Consider the following 15,848-nt stretch of genomic DNA (forward strand, 5'->3'; position numbering starts at 1 on the left):
TGATATCCCTTTCAATGGTCAATAGAGATGCATAGGAACGCAGAGGTTTCAAAATAAGAGTCACTTCCTGATTGGATTTTTCTCAAGCTTTCATCTGCAATATCAGTTCTGTTATACTCACTGACAATATTTTTACAGTTTTGGAAACTTTAGAGTGTTTTCTATCCTAAGCTGTCAATTATATGCATATTCTAGCATCTGGTCCTGAGAAATAGCCCGTTTACTTTGGGAACGTTATTTTTCCAAAATATAAATAGTGCCCCCTAGCTTTAAGAGGTTTGCGTGTGTGTGTTAATGCATGTGTGTGTTAATGCGTGTGTGTGGTTAATGCATGTGTGTGGTTAATGCGTGTGTGGTTTTAATGCGTGTGTGTGGTTTTACTGCGTGTGTGGTTTTACTGCGTGTGTGTGGTTAATGCATGTGTGTGGTTAATGCATGTGTGGTTAATGCATGTGTGTGGTTAATGCATGTGTGTGGTTAATGCATGTGTGTGGTTAAAGCGTGTGTGGTTTTAATGTGTGTGTGTGGTTTTAATGCGTGTGTGTGGTTTTAATGCGTGTGTGTGGTTTTAATGCGTGTGTGTGGTTTTAATGCGTGTGTGGTTTTAATGCGTATGTGTGGTTTTAATGTGTGTGTGTGGTTTTAATGCGTGTGTGGTTTTAATGCGTGTGTGGTTTTAATGCGTGTGTGTGGTTTTAATGCATGTGTGTGGTTAATGCGTGTGTGGTTTTAATGCGTGTGTGTGGTTTTAATGCGTGTGTGGTTTTAATGCGTGTGTGTGGTTAATGCATGTGTGTGTGTTAATGCATGTGTGTGGTTTTAATGTGTGTGTATGTTAATGTGTGTTACCTTGCATGAGTGCAGTGATTTGCTGGGACTTCTGTGCTGGGTGTTCTCTGAGGATCTCCAGAGCTGTCCTTCCCTGGCAGTCTGTGATGTTGGCATCAATACCTGCAACAGACAGACAGAAGACCGAAACCATGGGTCAGACAGGCACCCAGCCGACACCACCCCACACTCACACACGAGCAAGCACACACACAATCTAGCCTCCTGCACACACTCCCTTAACAAGTAAATCTATATACACATTTTAAAGGGGAAGCACTGTAAAGTGTTGCGTGTTGGAGGACAAAGATCCTAAATAGACTCACTTGGAGAAATCATCCATACTGTATTTCTGTCTGACAATTTACTGACAGAGGAAGCTAGCCACGTCCATCCTGTATCTCACACACACACGGATAAAAGAGAAGGTTGGGTGGATGACAGGGGTCAGACAGTAAACCAGCACAGGCCTGTCACTCTCATCTAAATAAGCCCCCTGAACAAAAACAATATGGCCGCCCGGGTTCCTCACAGGAAGTGCAAAAAGACAACAGAGGAAACAGGAAGCGATTGAGGAAAATAAGGGGGGAGAGGAGTGGGAGGTAGGACAAAGACCACACTCTCTCTCCATATCCTCTACTGTCCTTTCTCTCACTCCATATCTTCTCTCTCTCTCTACATACCATCTAATGTCCCCTTCTCTATCTCTCCATATCTTCTCTCTCTACATATCTACTGTCCCCCCCCCTCTCTCTCCATATCATCTACTGCATCTCTGCATATTATCTACTGCCCCCCTCTCTCCCATATGATCTACTGCATCTCTACATATTATCTACTGCCCCCCCTCTCTCCATATGATCTACTGCATCTCTACATATTATCTACTGACCCCCTCTCTCCATATGATCTACTGCATCTCTACATATTATCTACTGACCCCCCTCTCTCCCATATGATCTACTGCATCTCTACATATTATCTACTGACCCCCCTCTCTCCATATGATCTACTGCATCTCTACATATTATCTACTGACCCCCATATGATCTCTCCTCCATATGATCTACTGCATCTCTACATATTATCTACTGACCCCCCTCTCTCCATATGATCTACTGCATCTCTACATATTATCTACTGACCCCCTCCTCTCTCTCCATATGATCTACTGCATCTCTACATATTATCTACTGACCCCCCTCTCTCCATATGATCTACTGCATCTCTACATATTATCCACTGACCCCCTCCTCTCTCTCCATATGATCTACTGCATCTCTACATATTATCTACTGCCCCCCCTCTCTCTCCATATGATCTACTGCATCTCTACATATTATCTACTGACCCCCTCTCTCTCCATATGATCTACTGCATCTCTACATATTATCTACTGACCCTACATATTATCTACTCTCTCTCTCCATATGATCTACTGCATCTCTACATATTATCTACTGACCCCCTCTCTCTCCATATGATCTACTGCATCTCTACATATTATCTACTGACCCCCTCTCTCTCCATATGATCTACTGCATCTCTACATATTATCTACTGCCCCCTCTCTCTCCATATGATCTACTGCATCTCTACATATTATCTACTGACCCCCCCTCTCTCTCCATATGATCTACTGCATCTCTACATATTATCTACTGCCCCTCTCTCTCCATATGATCTACTGCATCTCTACATATTATCTACTGCCCCCCTCTCTCTCCATATGATCTACTGCATCTCTACATATTATCTACTGACCCCCTCTCTCTCCATATGATCTACTGCATCTCTACATATTATCTACTGCCCCCCCCTCTCTCCATATGATCTACTGCATCTCTACATATTATCTACTGCCCCCTCTCTCTCCATATGATCTACTGCATCTCTACATATTATCTACTGACCCCCCTCTCTCTCCATATGATCTACTGCATCTCTACATATGATCTACTGCATCTCTACATATTATCTACTGCCTCCCATATGATCTCTCTCTCTACATATGATCTACTGCATCTCTCTCCATATGATCTACTGCATCTCTACATATTATCTACTGCCCCCTCTCTCTCCATATGATCTACTGCATCTCTACATATTATCTACTGACCCCCTCTCTCTCCATATGATCTACTGCATCTCTACATATGATCTACTGCATCTCTACATATTATCTACTGCCCCCTCTCTCTCCATATGATCTACTGCATCTCTACATATTATCTACTGCCCCCTCCTCCATATGATCTACTCTCTCTACATATGATCTACTGCCCCCTCTCTACCATATGATCTACTGCCCCCCTCTCTCTCCATATGATCTACTGCATCTCTACATATTATCTACTGCCCCCCTCTCTCTCCATATGATCTACTGCATCTCTACATATTATCTACTGCCCCCTCTCTCCATATGATCTCTCTCCATATGATCTACTGCATCTCTACATATTATCTACTGCCCCCTCTCTCCCATATGATCTACTGCATCTCTACATATTATCTACTGCCCCCCTCTCTCTCCATATGATCTACTGCATCTCTACATATTATCTACTGCCCCCCTCTCTCTCCATATGATCTACTGCATCTCTACATATTATCTACTGCCCCCTCTCTCTCCATATGATCTACTGCATCTCTACATATTATCTACTGCCCCCCTCCTCTCCATATGATCTACTGCATCTCTACATATTATCTACTGCCCCCTCTCTCTCCATATGATCTACTGCATCTCTACATATTATCTACTGCCCCCCCTACTGCATCTCTACATATTATCCTACTGACCCCTCTCTCCATATGATCTACTGCATCTCTACATATTATCTACTGCCCCCCTCTCTCTCCATATGATCTACTGCATCTCTACATATTATCTACTGCCCCCCCTCTCTCCATATGATCTACTGCATCTCTACATATTATCTACTGCCCCCTCTCTCTCTCCATATGATCTACTGCATCTCTACATATTATCTACTGACCCCCTCTCTCCATATGATCTACTGCATCTCTACATATTATCTACTGACCCCCCTCTCTCTCCATATGATCTACTGCATCTCTACATATTATCTACTCTCCATATGATCTACTGCATCTCTACATATTATCTACCCCCTCTCTCCATATGATCTACTGCATCTCTACATATTATCTACTGACCCCCCCTCTCCATATGATCTACTGCATCTCTACATATTATCTACTGACTCTCCATATGATCTACTGCTCTCTCTCCATATGATCTACTGCATCTCTACATATTATCTACTGCCCCCTCTCTCCATATGATCTACTGCATCTCTACATATTATCTACTGCCCCCTCTCTCTCCATATGATCTACTGCATCTCTACATATTATCTACTGCCCCCCCTCTCTCCATATGATCTACTGCATCTCTACATATTATCTACTGACCCCCCTCTCTCTCCATATGATCTACTGCATCTCTACATATTATCTACTGACCCCCTCTCTCTCCATATGATCTACTGATCTCTACATATTATCTACTGCCCCCCTCTCTCTCCATATGATCTACTGCATCTCTACATATTATCTACTGACCCCCCCCTCTCTCTCTCCATATGATCTACTGCATCTCTACATATTATCTACTGCCCCCCCTCTCTCCATATGATCTACTGCATCTCTACATATTATCTACTGCCCCCCTCTCTCCATATGATCTACTGCATCTCTACATATTATCTACTTCCCCCTCTCTCTCCATATGATCTACTGCATCTCTACATATTATCTACTGCCCCCCTCTCTCTCCATATGATCTACTGCATCTCTACATATTATCTACTGACCCCCCTCTCTCCATATGATCTACTTCCCCCCTCTCTCTCCATATGATCTACTGCATCTCTACATATTATCTACTGCCCCCCTCTCTCTCCATATGATCTACTGCATCTCTACATATTATCTACTGCCCCCTCTCTCTCCATATGATCTACTGCATCTCTACATATTATCTACTGCCCCCCTCTCTCTCCATATGATCTACTGCATCTCTACATATTATCTACTGCCCCCCTCTCTCTCCATATGATCTACTGCATCTCTACATATTATCTACTGCCCCCCTCTCTCTCCATATGATCTACTGCATCTCTACATATTATCTACTGCCCCCCTCTCTCTCCATATGATCTACTGCATCTCTACATATGATCTACTGCATCTCTACATATTATCTACTGCATCCCATATTATCTACTCCCCCTCTCTCCATATGATCTACTGCATCTCTACATATTATCTACTGACCCCCTCTCTCTCCATATGATCTACTGCATCTCTACATATTATCTACTGCCCCCCTCTCTCTCCATATGATCTACTTCCCCCTCTCTCTCCATATGATCTACTGCATCTCTACATATATGATCTACTGCATCTCTACATATTATCTACTGACCCCCCCTCTCTCTCCATATGATCTACTGCATCTCTACATATTATCTACTGACCCCCCTCTCTCTCCATATGATCTACTGCATCTCTACATATTATCTACTGCCCCCCTCTCTCCATATGATCTACTGCATCTCTACATATTATCTACTGCCCCCTCTCTCATCTCTCCATCTCTACATATTATCTACTGCATCTCTCTCCATATGATCTACTGCATCTCTACATATTATCTACCCCCCCCTCTCTCTCCATATGATCTACTGCATCTCTACATATTATCTACTGCCCCCCTCTCTCTCCATATGATCTACTGCATCTCTACATATTATCTACTGCCCCCTCTCTCTCCATATGATCTACTGCATCTCTACATATTATCTACTGCCCCCCCTCTCTCTCCATATGATCTACTGCATCTCTACATATTATCTACTGCCCCCCTCTCTCCATATGATCTACTGCATCTCTACATATTATCTACTGCCCCCCCTCTCTCTCCATATGATCTACTGCATCTCTACATATTATCTACTGATATGATCTACTGCATCTCTACATATTATCTACTGACCCCCCTCTCTCTCCATATGATCTACTGCATCTCTACATATTATCTACTGCCCCCCCCTCTCTCTCCATATGATCTACTGCATCTCTACATATTATCTACTGACCCCCCCTCTCTCTCCATATGATCTACTGCATCTCTACATATTATCTACTGCCCCCCTCTCTCCATATGATCTACTGCATCTCTACATATTATCTACTGCATCTCTCTCATATTATCTACTGCATCTCTACATATTATCTACTGCATCTCTCATATGATCTACTGCATCTCTACATATTATCTACTGCATCTCTACATATGATCTACTGCATCTCTACATATTATCTACTGCCCCCCCCTCTCTCTCCATATGATCTACTGCATCTCTACATATTATCTACTGCCCCCTCTCTCTCCATATGATCTACTGCATCTCTACATATTATCTACTGCCCCCCTCTCTCTCCATATGATCTACTGCATCTCTACATATTATCTACTGCCCCCCTCTACTCTCTCCATATGATCTACTGCATCTCTACATATTATCTACTGACCCCCTCTCTCTCCATATGATCTACTGCATCTCTACATATTATCTACTGCATCTCTACATATTATCTACTGCATCTCTACATATTATCTACTGCCCCCTCTCTCCATATGATCTACTGCATCTCTACATATTATCTACTGCCCCCCTCTCTCTCCATATGATCTACTGCATCTCTACATATTATCTACTGACCCCCCTCTCTCTCCATATGATCTACTGCATCTCTACATATTATCTACTGCATCTCTACATATGATCTACTGCATCTCTACATATTATCTACTGACCCCATCTCTCTCCATATGATCTACTGCATCTCTACATATTATCTACTGCCCCCCTCTCTCTCCATATGATCTACTGCATCTCTACATATTATCTACTGACCCCCTCTCTCTCCATATGATCTACTGCATCTCTACATATGATCTACTGCATCTCTACATATTATCTACTGCCCCCCTCTCTCCATATGATCTACTGCATCTCTACATATTATCTACTGCCCCCCTCTCTCTCCATATGATCTACTGCATCTCTACATATTATCTACTGCTCCCCATATGATCTCTCATCTCATATGATCTACTGCATCCCCCTCTCTCTACATATGATCTACTGCATCTCCATATTATCTACTGACCCCCCTCTCTCCATATGATCTACTGCATATATGATCTACTGCATCTCTACATATTATCTACTGACCCCCCTCTCTCCATATGATCTACTGCATCTCTACATATTATCTACTGACCCCCCTCTCTCTCCATATGATCTACTGCATCTCTACATATTATCTACTGCCCCCCTCTCTCTCCATATGATCTACTGCATCTCTACATATTATCTACTGCCCCCCTCTCTCTCCATATGATCTACTGCATCTCTACATATTATCTACTGCCCCCCCTCTCCATCTCTCATATGATCTACTGCATCTCTCCATATGATCTACTGCATCTCTACATATTATCTACTGACCCCCCTCTCTCTCCATATGATCTACTGCATCTCTACATATTATCTACTGCCCCCCCTCTCTCTCCATATGATCTACTGCCCCCCTCTCTCTCCATATGATCTACTGCATCTCTACATATTATCTACTGCCCCCCTCTCTCTCCATATGATCTACTGCATCTCTACATATTATCTACTGCCCCCCTCTCTCTCCATATGATCTACTGCATCTCTACATATTATCTACTGCACTCTCTCCATATGATCTACTGCATCTCTACATATTATCTACTGCCCCCCTCTCTCCATATGATCTACTGCATCTCTACATATTATCTACTGCCCCCCCTCTCTCTCCATATGATCTACTGCATCTCTACATATTATCTACTGCCCCCCTCTCTCTCCATATGATCTACTGCATCTCTACATATTATCTACTGCCCCCCCTCTCTCCATATGATCTACTGCATCTCTACATATTATCTACTGATCCCCCATATTATCTACTCTCTCCATATGATCTACTGCATATGATCTGCATCTCTACATATTATCTACTGCCCCCCCCTCTCTCCATATGATCTACTGCATCTCTACATATGATCTACTGCATCTCTACATATTATCTACTGCATCCCATCTACTCCCCCCCTCCTCTCCATATGATCTACTGCATCTCTACATATTATCTACTGCCCCCCCTCTCTCTCCATATGATCTACTGCATCTCTACATATTATCTACTGACCCCCCTCTCTCTCCATATGATCTACTGCATCTCTACATATTATCTACTGCCCCCCCTCTCCATATGATCTCTCTCCATATGATCTACTGCATCTCTACATATTATCTACTGACCCCCCCTCTCTCTCCATATGATCTACTGCATCTCTACATATTATCTACTGCCCCCCCTCTCTCCATATGATCTACTGCATCTCTACATATTATCTACTGCCCCCCCTCTCTCTCCATATGATCTACTGCATCTCTACATATTATCTACTGCCCCCCCTCTCTCCATATGATCTACTTCATCTCTACATATTATCTACTGCCCCCCCTCTCTCTCCATATGATCTACTGCATCTCTACATATTATCTACTGACCCCCCTCTCTCTCCATATGATCTACTGCATCTCTCCATATTATCTACTGACCCCCCTCTCTCTCCATATGATCTACTGCATCTCTACATATTATCTACTGCCCCCTGACCCTCTCTCCATATGATCTACTGCATCTCTACATATTATCTACTGCCCCCCCTCTCTCCCATATGATTTACTGCATCTCTACATATGATCTACTGCATCTCTACATATTATCTACTGCCCCCCTCTCTCTCCATATGATCTACTGCATCTCTACATATTATCTACTGCCCCCCTCTCTCTCCATATGATCTACTGCATCTCTACATATTATCTACTGCCCCCCCTCTCTCCATATGATCTACTGCATCTCTACATATGATCTACTGCATCTACTGCATCTCATATTATCTACTGCCCCCCTATCTCCATATGATCTACTGCATCTCTACATATTATCTACTGCCCCCCTCTCTCTCCATATGATCTACTGCATCTCTACATATGATCTACTGCATCTCTACATATTATCTACTGCCCCCCTCTCTCTCTCCATATGATCTACTGCATCTCTACATATTATCTACTGCCCCCTCTCTCTCCATATGATCTACTGCATCTCTACATATTATCTACTGCCCCCCCCCTCTCTCCATATGATCTACTGCATCTCTACATATTATCTACTGCCCCCCCCCCTCTCTCTCCATATGATCTACTGCATCTCTACATATTATCTACTGCCCCCCCTCTCTCCCATATGATCTACTGCATCTCTACATATTATCTACTGCCCCCCTCTCTCTCCATATGATCTACTGCATCTCTACATATTATCTACTGACCCCCCTCTCTCCATATGATCTACTGCATCTCTACATATTATCTACTGTCCCCCTCTCTATCCATATCATCTACTGCCCCCCCCCCTCTACCCCTCTCCACATCATCATATGTCTCGCCCCCCTCTCTCTTTCTCTCTCTCCATATCATCATCTGTCTCTGTCCCCCTCCCCATATGATCTACTGCTCTCTACATATCATCTACTGCCCCTTCTCTCTCCCCCTACTGCATATAATTTATCTACTCCCTCTCTCTCGCTCCATATCATCTACTGTCCCCTTCTCTCTCTCTACTGCATCTCTACATATCATCTACTGTTCCCTTCTCTCTCTCATATGATCTCTATCATATTATCTACTGCCCCCCTTCTCTCTCTCTCCCCCATATAATATTACTGTCCCTCTCTCTCTCCATATCATCTACTGTCCCCTCTCTCATATTATATACTGTCCCTCTCTCTCTCTCCATATTATCTACTGTCCCTCTGTCTCTGTCTACATATCATCTACTGCCCCTTCTCTCTCTCCCCATATAATTTACTGTCCCTCTCTCTCCATATGATCTACTGCTCCATATCATCTACTGTCCCCTTCTCTCTCCACATCATCTATGTCTCTACATATTATCTACTCTCTCTCCATATCATCATCTGTCTCTGTCCCCCTCTCCATATGATCTCTGCATCTCTACATATCATCTACTGCCCCTTCTCTCTCCCCTATATAATTTACTGTCCCTCTCTCTCGCATATCATCTACTGTCCCCTTCTCTCTCTCTACTGCATCTCTACATATCATCTACTGTCCCCTTCTCTCCATATGATCTCTGCATCTCTACATATCATCTACTGTCCCCTTCTCTCTCTCTCGCTCTCTACATATCATCTACTGTCCCCTTCTCTCTCTCTCGCTCTCTACATATCATCTACTGTCCCCTTCTCTCTCTCTCGCTCTCTACATATCATCTACTGCCCCTTCTCTCTCTCTCGCTCTCTACATATCATCTACTGTCCCCTTCTCTCTCTCTCGCTCTCTACATATCATCTACTGTTCCCTTCTCTCTCTCTCGCTCTCTACATATCATCTACTGCCCCTTCTCTCTCCATCTCTCTACCCCCATATAATTTACTGTCCCTACTGCTCTCTCCACATCATCTACTGTCCCCCTCTCTCCATATTATATACTGTCCCTCTCTCTCTCCATATTATCTACTGTCCCTCTGTCTCTGTCTACATATCATCTACTGCCCCTTCTCTCTCTCCCTACTGCATATAATTTACTGTCCCTCTCTCTATGATCTACTGCTCTCATATCATCTACTGTCCCCTTCTCTCTCCACATCATCTACTGTCCCCCTCTCTCCATATTATATACTGTCCCTCTCTCTCTCTCCATATTATCTACTGTCCCTCTGTCTCTGTCTACATATCATCTACTGCCCCTCTCTCCATCTCCCCCATATAATTTACTGTCCCTCCATCTCTCTCTCTACATCATCTACTGTCCCCCTCTCTCCATATTATATACTGTCCCTCTCTCTCTCCATATTATCTACTGTCCCTCTGTCTCTGTCTACATATCATCTACTGCCCCTTCTCTCTCTCCCCATATGATTTACTGTCCCTCTCTCTCGCTCCATATCATCTACTGTCCCCTTCTCTCTCCACATCATCTACTGTCCCCCTCTCTCCATATTATATACTGTCCCTCTACATATCTCTCTACATATTATCTACTGTCCCTCTGTCTCTGTCTACATATCATCTACTGCCCTACTTCTACTCTCTCCCCCCATATAATCTACTGTCCCTATTCTCTCTCCCCTCATCATCTACTGTCCCCCTCTCTCCATATTATATACTGTCCCTCTCTCTCTCTCCATATTATCTACTGTCCTCTGTCTCTGTCTGCATATCATCTACTGCCCCATCTCTCTCTCCCCATATAATTTACTGTCCCTCTCTCCATCTACTGCTCCATATCATCTACTGTCCCCCATTCTCTCTCCACATCATCTACTGTCCCCCTCTCTCCATATTATATACTGTCCCTCTCTCTCTCTCCATATTATCTACTGTCCCTCTGTCTCTGTCTACATATCATCTACTGCCCCTTCTCTCTCTGCCCCCATATAATTTACTGTCCCTCTCTCTCGATCTACGATATCATCTACTGTCCCTCTCTCTCCATATGCTCCATATCATCTACTGCCCCTTCTCTCTCCACATCATCTACTGTCCCCCTCTCTCCACATCATCTATTGTCCCCCATATGATCTCTCCATATTATATACTGTCCCATTCTCCATATGATCTCTCTCTCATATTATCTACTGTCCCTCTGTCTCCATATCATCTATTGTCCCCTCTCTCATATTATATACTGTCCCCATATGATCTCTCTCTCTCCATATTATCTACTGTCCCTCTGTCTCTGTCTACATATCATCTACTGCCCCTTCTCTCTCTCCCCCCATATAATTTACTGTCCCTCTCTCTCGCTCGATATCATCTACTGTCCCTCTCTCTCTCTCCATATTATCTACTGTCCCTCTGTCTCTGTCTACATATCATCTACTCCATTCTCTCTCTCCCCATATAATTTACTGTCCCTCTCTCTCCATATGCTCCATATCATCTACTGTCCCCTTCTCTCTCCACATCATCTACTGTCCCCCTCTCTCCATATTATATACTGTCCCTCTCTCCATCTCTCCATATTATCTACTGTCCCTCTGTCTCTGTCTACATATCATCTACTGCCCCTTCTCTCTCTCTCCCCCATATAATTTACTGTCCCTCTCTCTCTCTCCACATCATCTACTGTCCCCCTCTCTCCATATTATATACTGTCCCTCTCTCTCTCTCCATATTATCTACTGTCCCTCTGTCTCTGTCTACATATCATCTACTGCCCCTTCTCTCTCTCCCCCCATATAATTTACTGTCCCTCTCTCTCGCTCCATATCATCTACTGTCCCCTTCTCTCTCCACATCATCTACTGTCCCCCTCTCTCCATATTATATACTGTCCCTCTCTCTCTCTCCATATTATCTACTGTCCCTCTGTCTCTGTCTACATATCATCTACTGCCCCTTCTCTCTCTCCCCCCATATAATTTACTGTCCCTCTCTCTCGCTCGATATCATCTACTGTCCCTCTCTCTCGCTCCATATCATCTACTGCCCCTTCTCTCTCCACATCATCTACTGTCCCCCTCTCTCCACATCATCTATTGTCCCCCTCTCTCCATATTATATACTGTCCCCTTCTCTCTCTCTCTCTCCATATTATCTACTGTCCCTCTGTCTCCATATCATCTATTGTCCCCCTCTCTCCATATTATATACTTTCCCCTTCTCTCTCTCTCTCCATATTATCTACTGTCCCTCTGTCTCTGTCTACATATCATCTACTGCCCCTTCTCTCTCTCCCCCCATATAATTTACTGTCCCTCTCTCTCGCTCGATATCATCTACTGTCCCTCTCTCTCGCTCCATATCATCTACTGCCCCTTCTCTCTCCACATCATCTACTGTCCCCCTCTCTCCACATCATCTATTGTCCCCCTCTCTCCATATTATATACTGTCCCCTTCTCTCTCTCTCTCCATATTATCTACTGTCCCTCTGTCTCCATATCATCTATTGTCCCCCTCTCTCCATATTATATACTGTCCCTCTCTCTCTCTCCATATTATCTACTGTCCCTCTGTCTCTGTCTCCATATCATCTATTGTCCCCCTCTCTTTCTCTCCATATCATCATCTTAAAACACCTTGTAGTAACACATGAACTGTGTGATATTTGGTGGAGCCTACAGGGAGGCACGAGACAGTACACATGGGCCCAAGTGAGAGAGAACACCATCTCTCTGGCCAGGTTAGATAGGTTTTATTGTTTTGAGCATCAATCTCAGGTCTGTAAATCAAGTGTGATAACCCCAATGGGTTTTTGTGATCATTGTTTAGTAACAGAGGTGGTGTACATTAACGCTGTAAAACCCAAAAGGGCATACTGGCATTTTAATATCACTTTATTGAGTGATGGTCACTTCAGGAAATGGAAATGTAGTTTTTCTGGGAGAGATGGAGGTCTCAAAAGGCCAGTTTTTTATCCCTCCAACAGTGGTGTGAAAATCAAGGTTTCAACAATTTTATAATCAATACACAAGGAATGTCACCAGATCATTGAACGCCCCAGAGTCTGAAATAGTGAACGTTCTGACGTTAGTTGAGACCACAGGAGATCAAGGTCATACTCAAGCCCTCAAGACAAAAAAAAAGCCGCATTGGCAGACCTGCTGGGTATCAGAGCACAGGGGGCATTTGGTTCAGAGAAAAAGAAGGAACAGAGAGGAATTATTATTTGCTTCAAATCAGCTGTTGGACAGGAGCTCCCTAGCCCTAGAGAAGGTACAAAGAGGGTAGTAGAGTTCTATGCTGAGCTCTACAGGTGTGAGGACAAAGAGGATATAACAGTGACAACAGTTTCTTGATGGGCTCCAGAAGCTCAGGGTGAACGAGAGCAACCATTGTCTTTGCAGGAGATATACACTGCATTGAAAGGCATGGAAAATGGTGGGCTTCCTGTTGACTTTTTTAAAGTCTTTTTGTGCTATGTTGGGAGAGGATTGGCTAACAGGAGTTACCAATAGTTTGACCGGAGGGTTACTACTGATAAGCTGCAGGAGGGCTGTCCTCACCCTACTGCCAAAAAAGGGTGACCCTATGGAGGTGAAGAACTGGAGGCCGGTGGCCTTCCTGTGCACTGATGATAAGATCCTGTCCAAGGCTTTGTCCACCAGGCTGAGGGAGGTGATGGGGCACATCATACACACGGACCAGTCCTACTGTGTTCCCGGCAGGCAGATAGAGGATAACATTTCCCTGATTCTGGATTTTCTGGACGTCTCTATGGCTATTGGGTTGGATGCTGGTCTAATTTCAATTGATTAGGAAAGGGCATTTGACCGAGTTGAACATCAATACTTATGACGCAACTTTGAGGCACTTGGTTTCAGCTCTGGTTTTATTGCCAAGATCACGGTGATATATGGTGACATTGAAAGTGTATTGAAAGTTAACGGTGGCTTGAGTGCTCCTATTAAAGTGTGTAGAGGAACGAGGCAGGGGTGTTCGTTGTCGGGAATGTTAAATGCCATCGCTATAGATCCACTACTAAATAACATTAGAAATTGCATTGAAGGGGTGCACCTTTCAGAGGATATTCCTCCTATTTGTCTCTCAGCATATGCTGATGATGTAGTTATTCTAGTGAAAAATCAAGCGAAGGTGGATAGTTTGAGTCGGTTTGATCGGTTTAAGGGAACATCCTCTGCAAAGGTAAACTGGCAAAAAAAGTTGTGCTTCACAGATTGGGAAATGGTCTGGAGGGATCGTGGCCTTGCCAGGGGGGCTGGAATGGTATAAGGGTATCTTGGAGTGTACCTAGGGGATGAGGGATCGTGGCCTTGCCGGGGGCTGGAATGGTATAAGGGTATCTTGGAGTGTAGCTAGGGGATGAGGGATCGTGGCCTTGCCGGGGGCTGGAATGGTATAAGGGTATCTTGGAGTGTAGCTAGGGGATGAGGGATCGTGGCCTTGCCAGGGGGGCTGGAATGGTATAATGGGGATATCTTGGAGTGTAGCTAGGGGATGAGGGATCGTGGGGGCTGGAATGGTATAAGGGTATCTTGGAGTGTAGCCAGGGGGGGGGCTGGAATGGTATAAGGGTATCTTGGAGTGTAGCTAGGGGATGAGGGATCGTGGCCTTGCCAGGGGGGCTGGAATGGTATAAGGGTATCTTGGAGTGTAGCTAGGGGATGAGGGGACTATGGAACAAAATTGGAATGATGTGGTTGAAATGGTGGAAGGGAGGATGAGGAGATGGCATTGGTTGTTATCTCGTATGTCATATAGGGGACACACTATTATTGTTAACAATGTGATTGCCTCTGCACTGTGGAATCGGTTGTCATGTTTAGAGGCACCATCTGGCCTTCTGGCCAAGATACACGCAATTATTGTAGATTTTTGGGGGGATAAATATCATTGGGTTCCACAAAGTGTTTTGTATTTGTCAAAAGAGGAGGGGGGAAGGTCTTGATTACAGCAGGTAGGGGGATTAGAAGTGGTTTGGACAAGGGAGGCAGGTTTTGTATTACAGCAGGTAGGGGGATTAGAAGTGGTTTGGACAGGGGAGGCAGGTCTTGTATTACAGCAGGTAGGGGGATTAGAAGTGGTTTGGACAGGGGAGACAGGTCTTGTATTACAGCAGGTAGGGGGATTAGAAGTGGTTTGGACAGGGGAGGCAGGTCTTGTATTACAGCAGGTAGGGGGATTAGAAGTGGTTTGGACAGGGAAGGCAGGTCTTGTATTACAGCAGGTAGGGGGATTAGAAGTGGTTTGGACAGGGGAGGCAGGTCTTGTATTACAGCAGGTATGGGGATTAGAAGTGGTTTGGTTCTACTGTCCCCCCTCTCTCTCCATATCATCTACTGTCCCCCCTCTCTCTCCATATCATATACTGTCCCCCTCTCTCTCTCCATAT

General features: G+C 44.2%; 1 protein-coding gene across 1 annotated transcript in view; it reads right to left on the reverse strand.

The window, feature by feature from the left end:
* Nucleotides 1–15,848, reverse strand: part of LOC124013588 (ankyrin repeat and sterile alpha motif domain-containing protein 1B-like) — a 474,760-nt gene that overhangs the window by 248,769 nt on the left and 210,143 nt on the right. The window contains 1 exon segment of the mRNA XM_046327903.1: nt 850–951. Coding sequence (XP_046183859.1) covers nt 850–951 — 102 coding nt within the window.

The sequence above is a fragment of the Oncorhynchus gorbuscha genome, linkage group LG25, assembly GCF_021184085.1.
Source record: "Oncorhynchus gorbuscha isolate QuinsamMale2020 ecotype Even-year linkage group LG25, OgorEven_v1.0, whole genome shotgun sequence".
In the NCBI taxonomy this organism is placed as follows: Eukaryota; Metazoa; Chordata; class Actinopteri; order Salmoniformes; family Salmonidae; genus Oncorhynchus; species Oncorhynchus gorbuscha.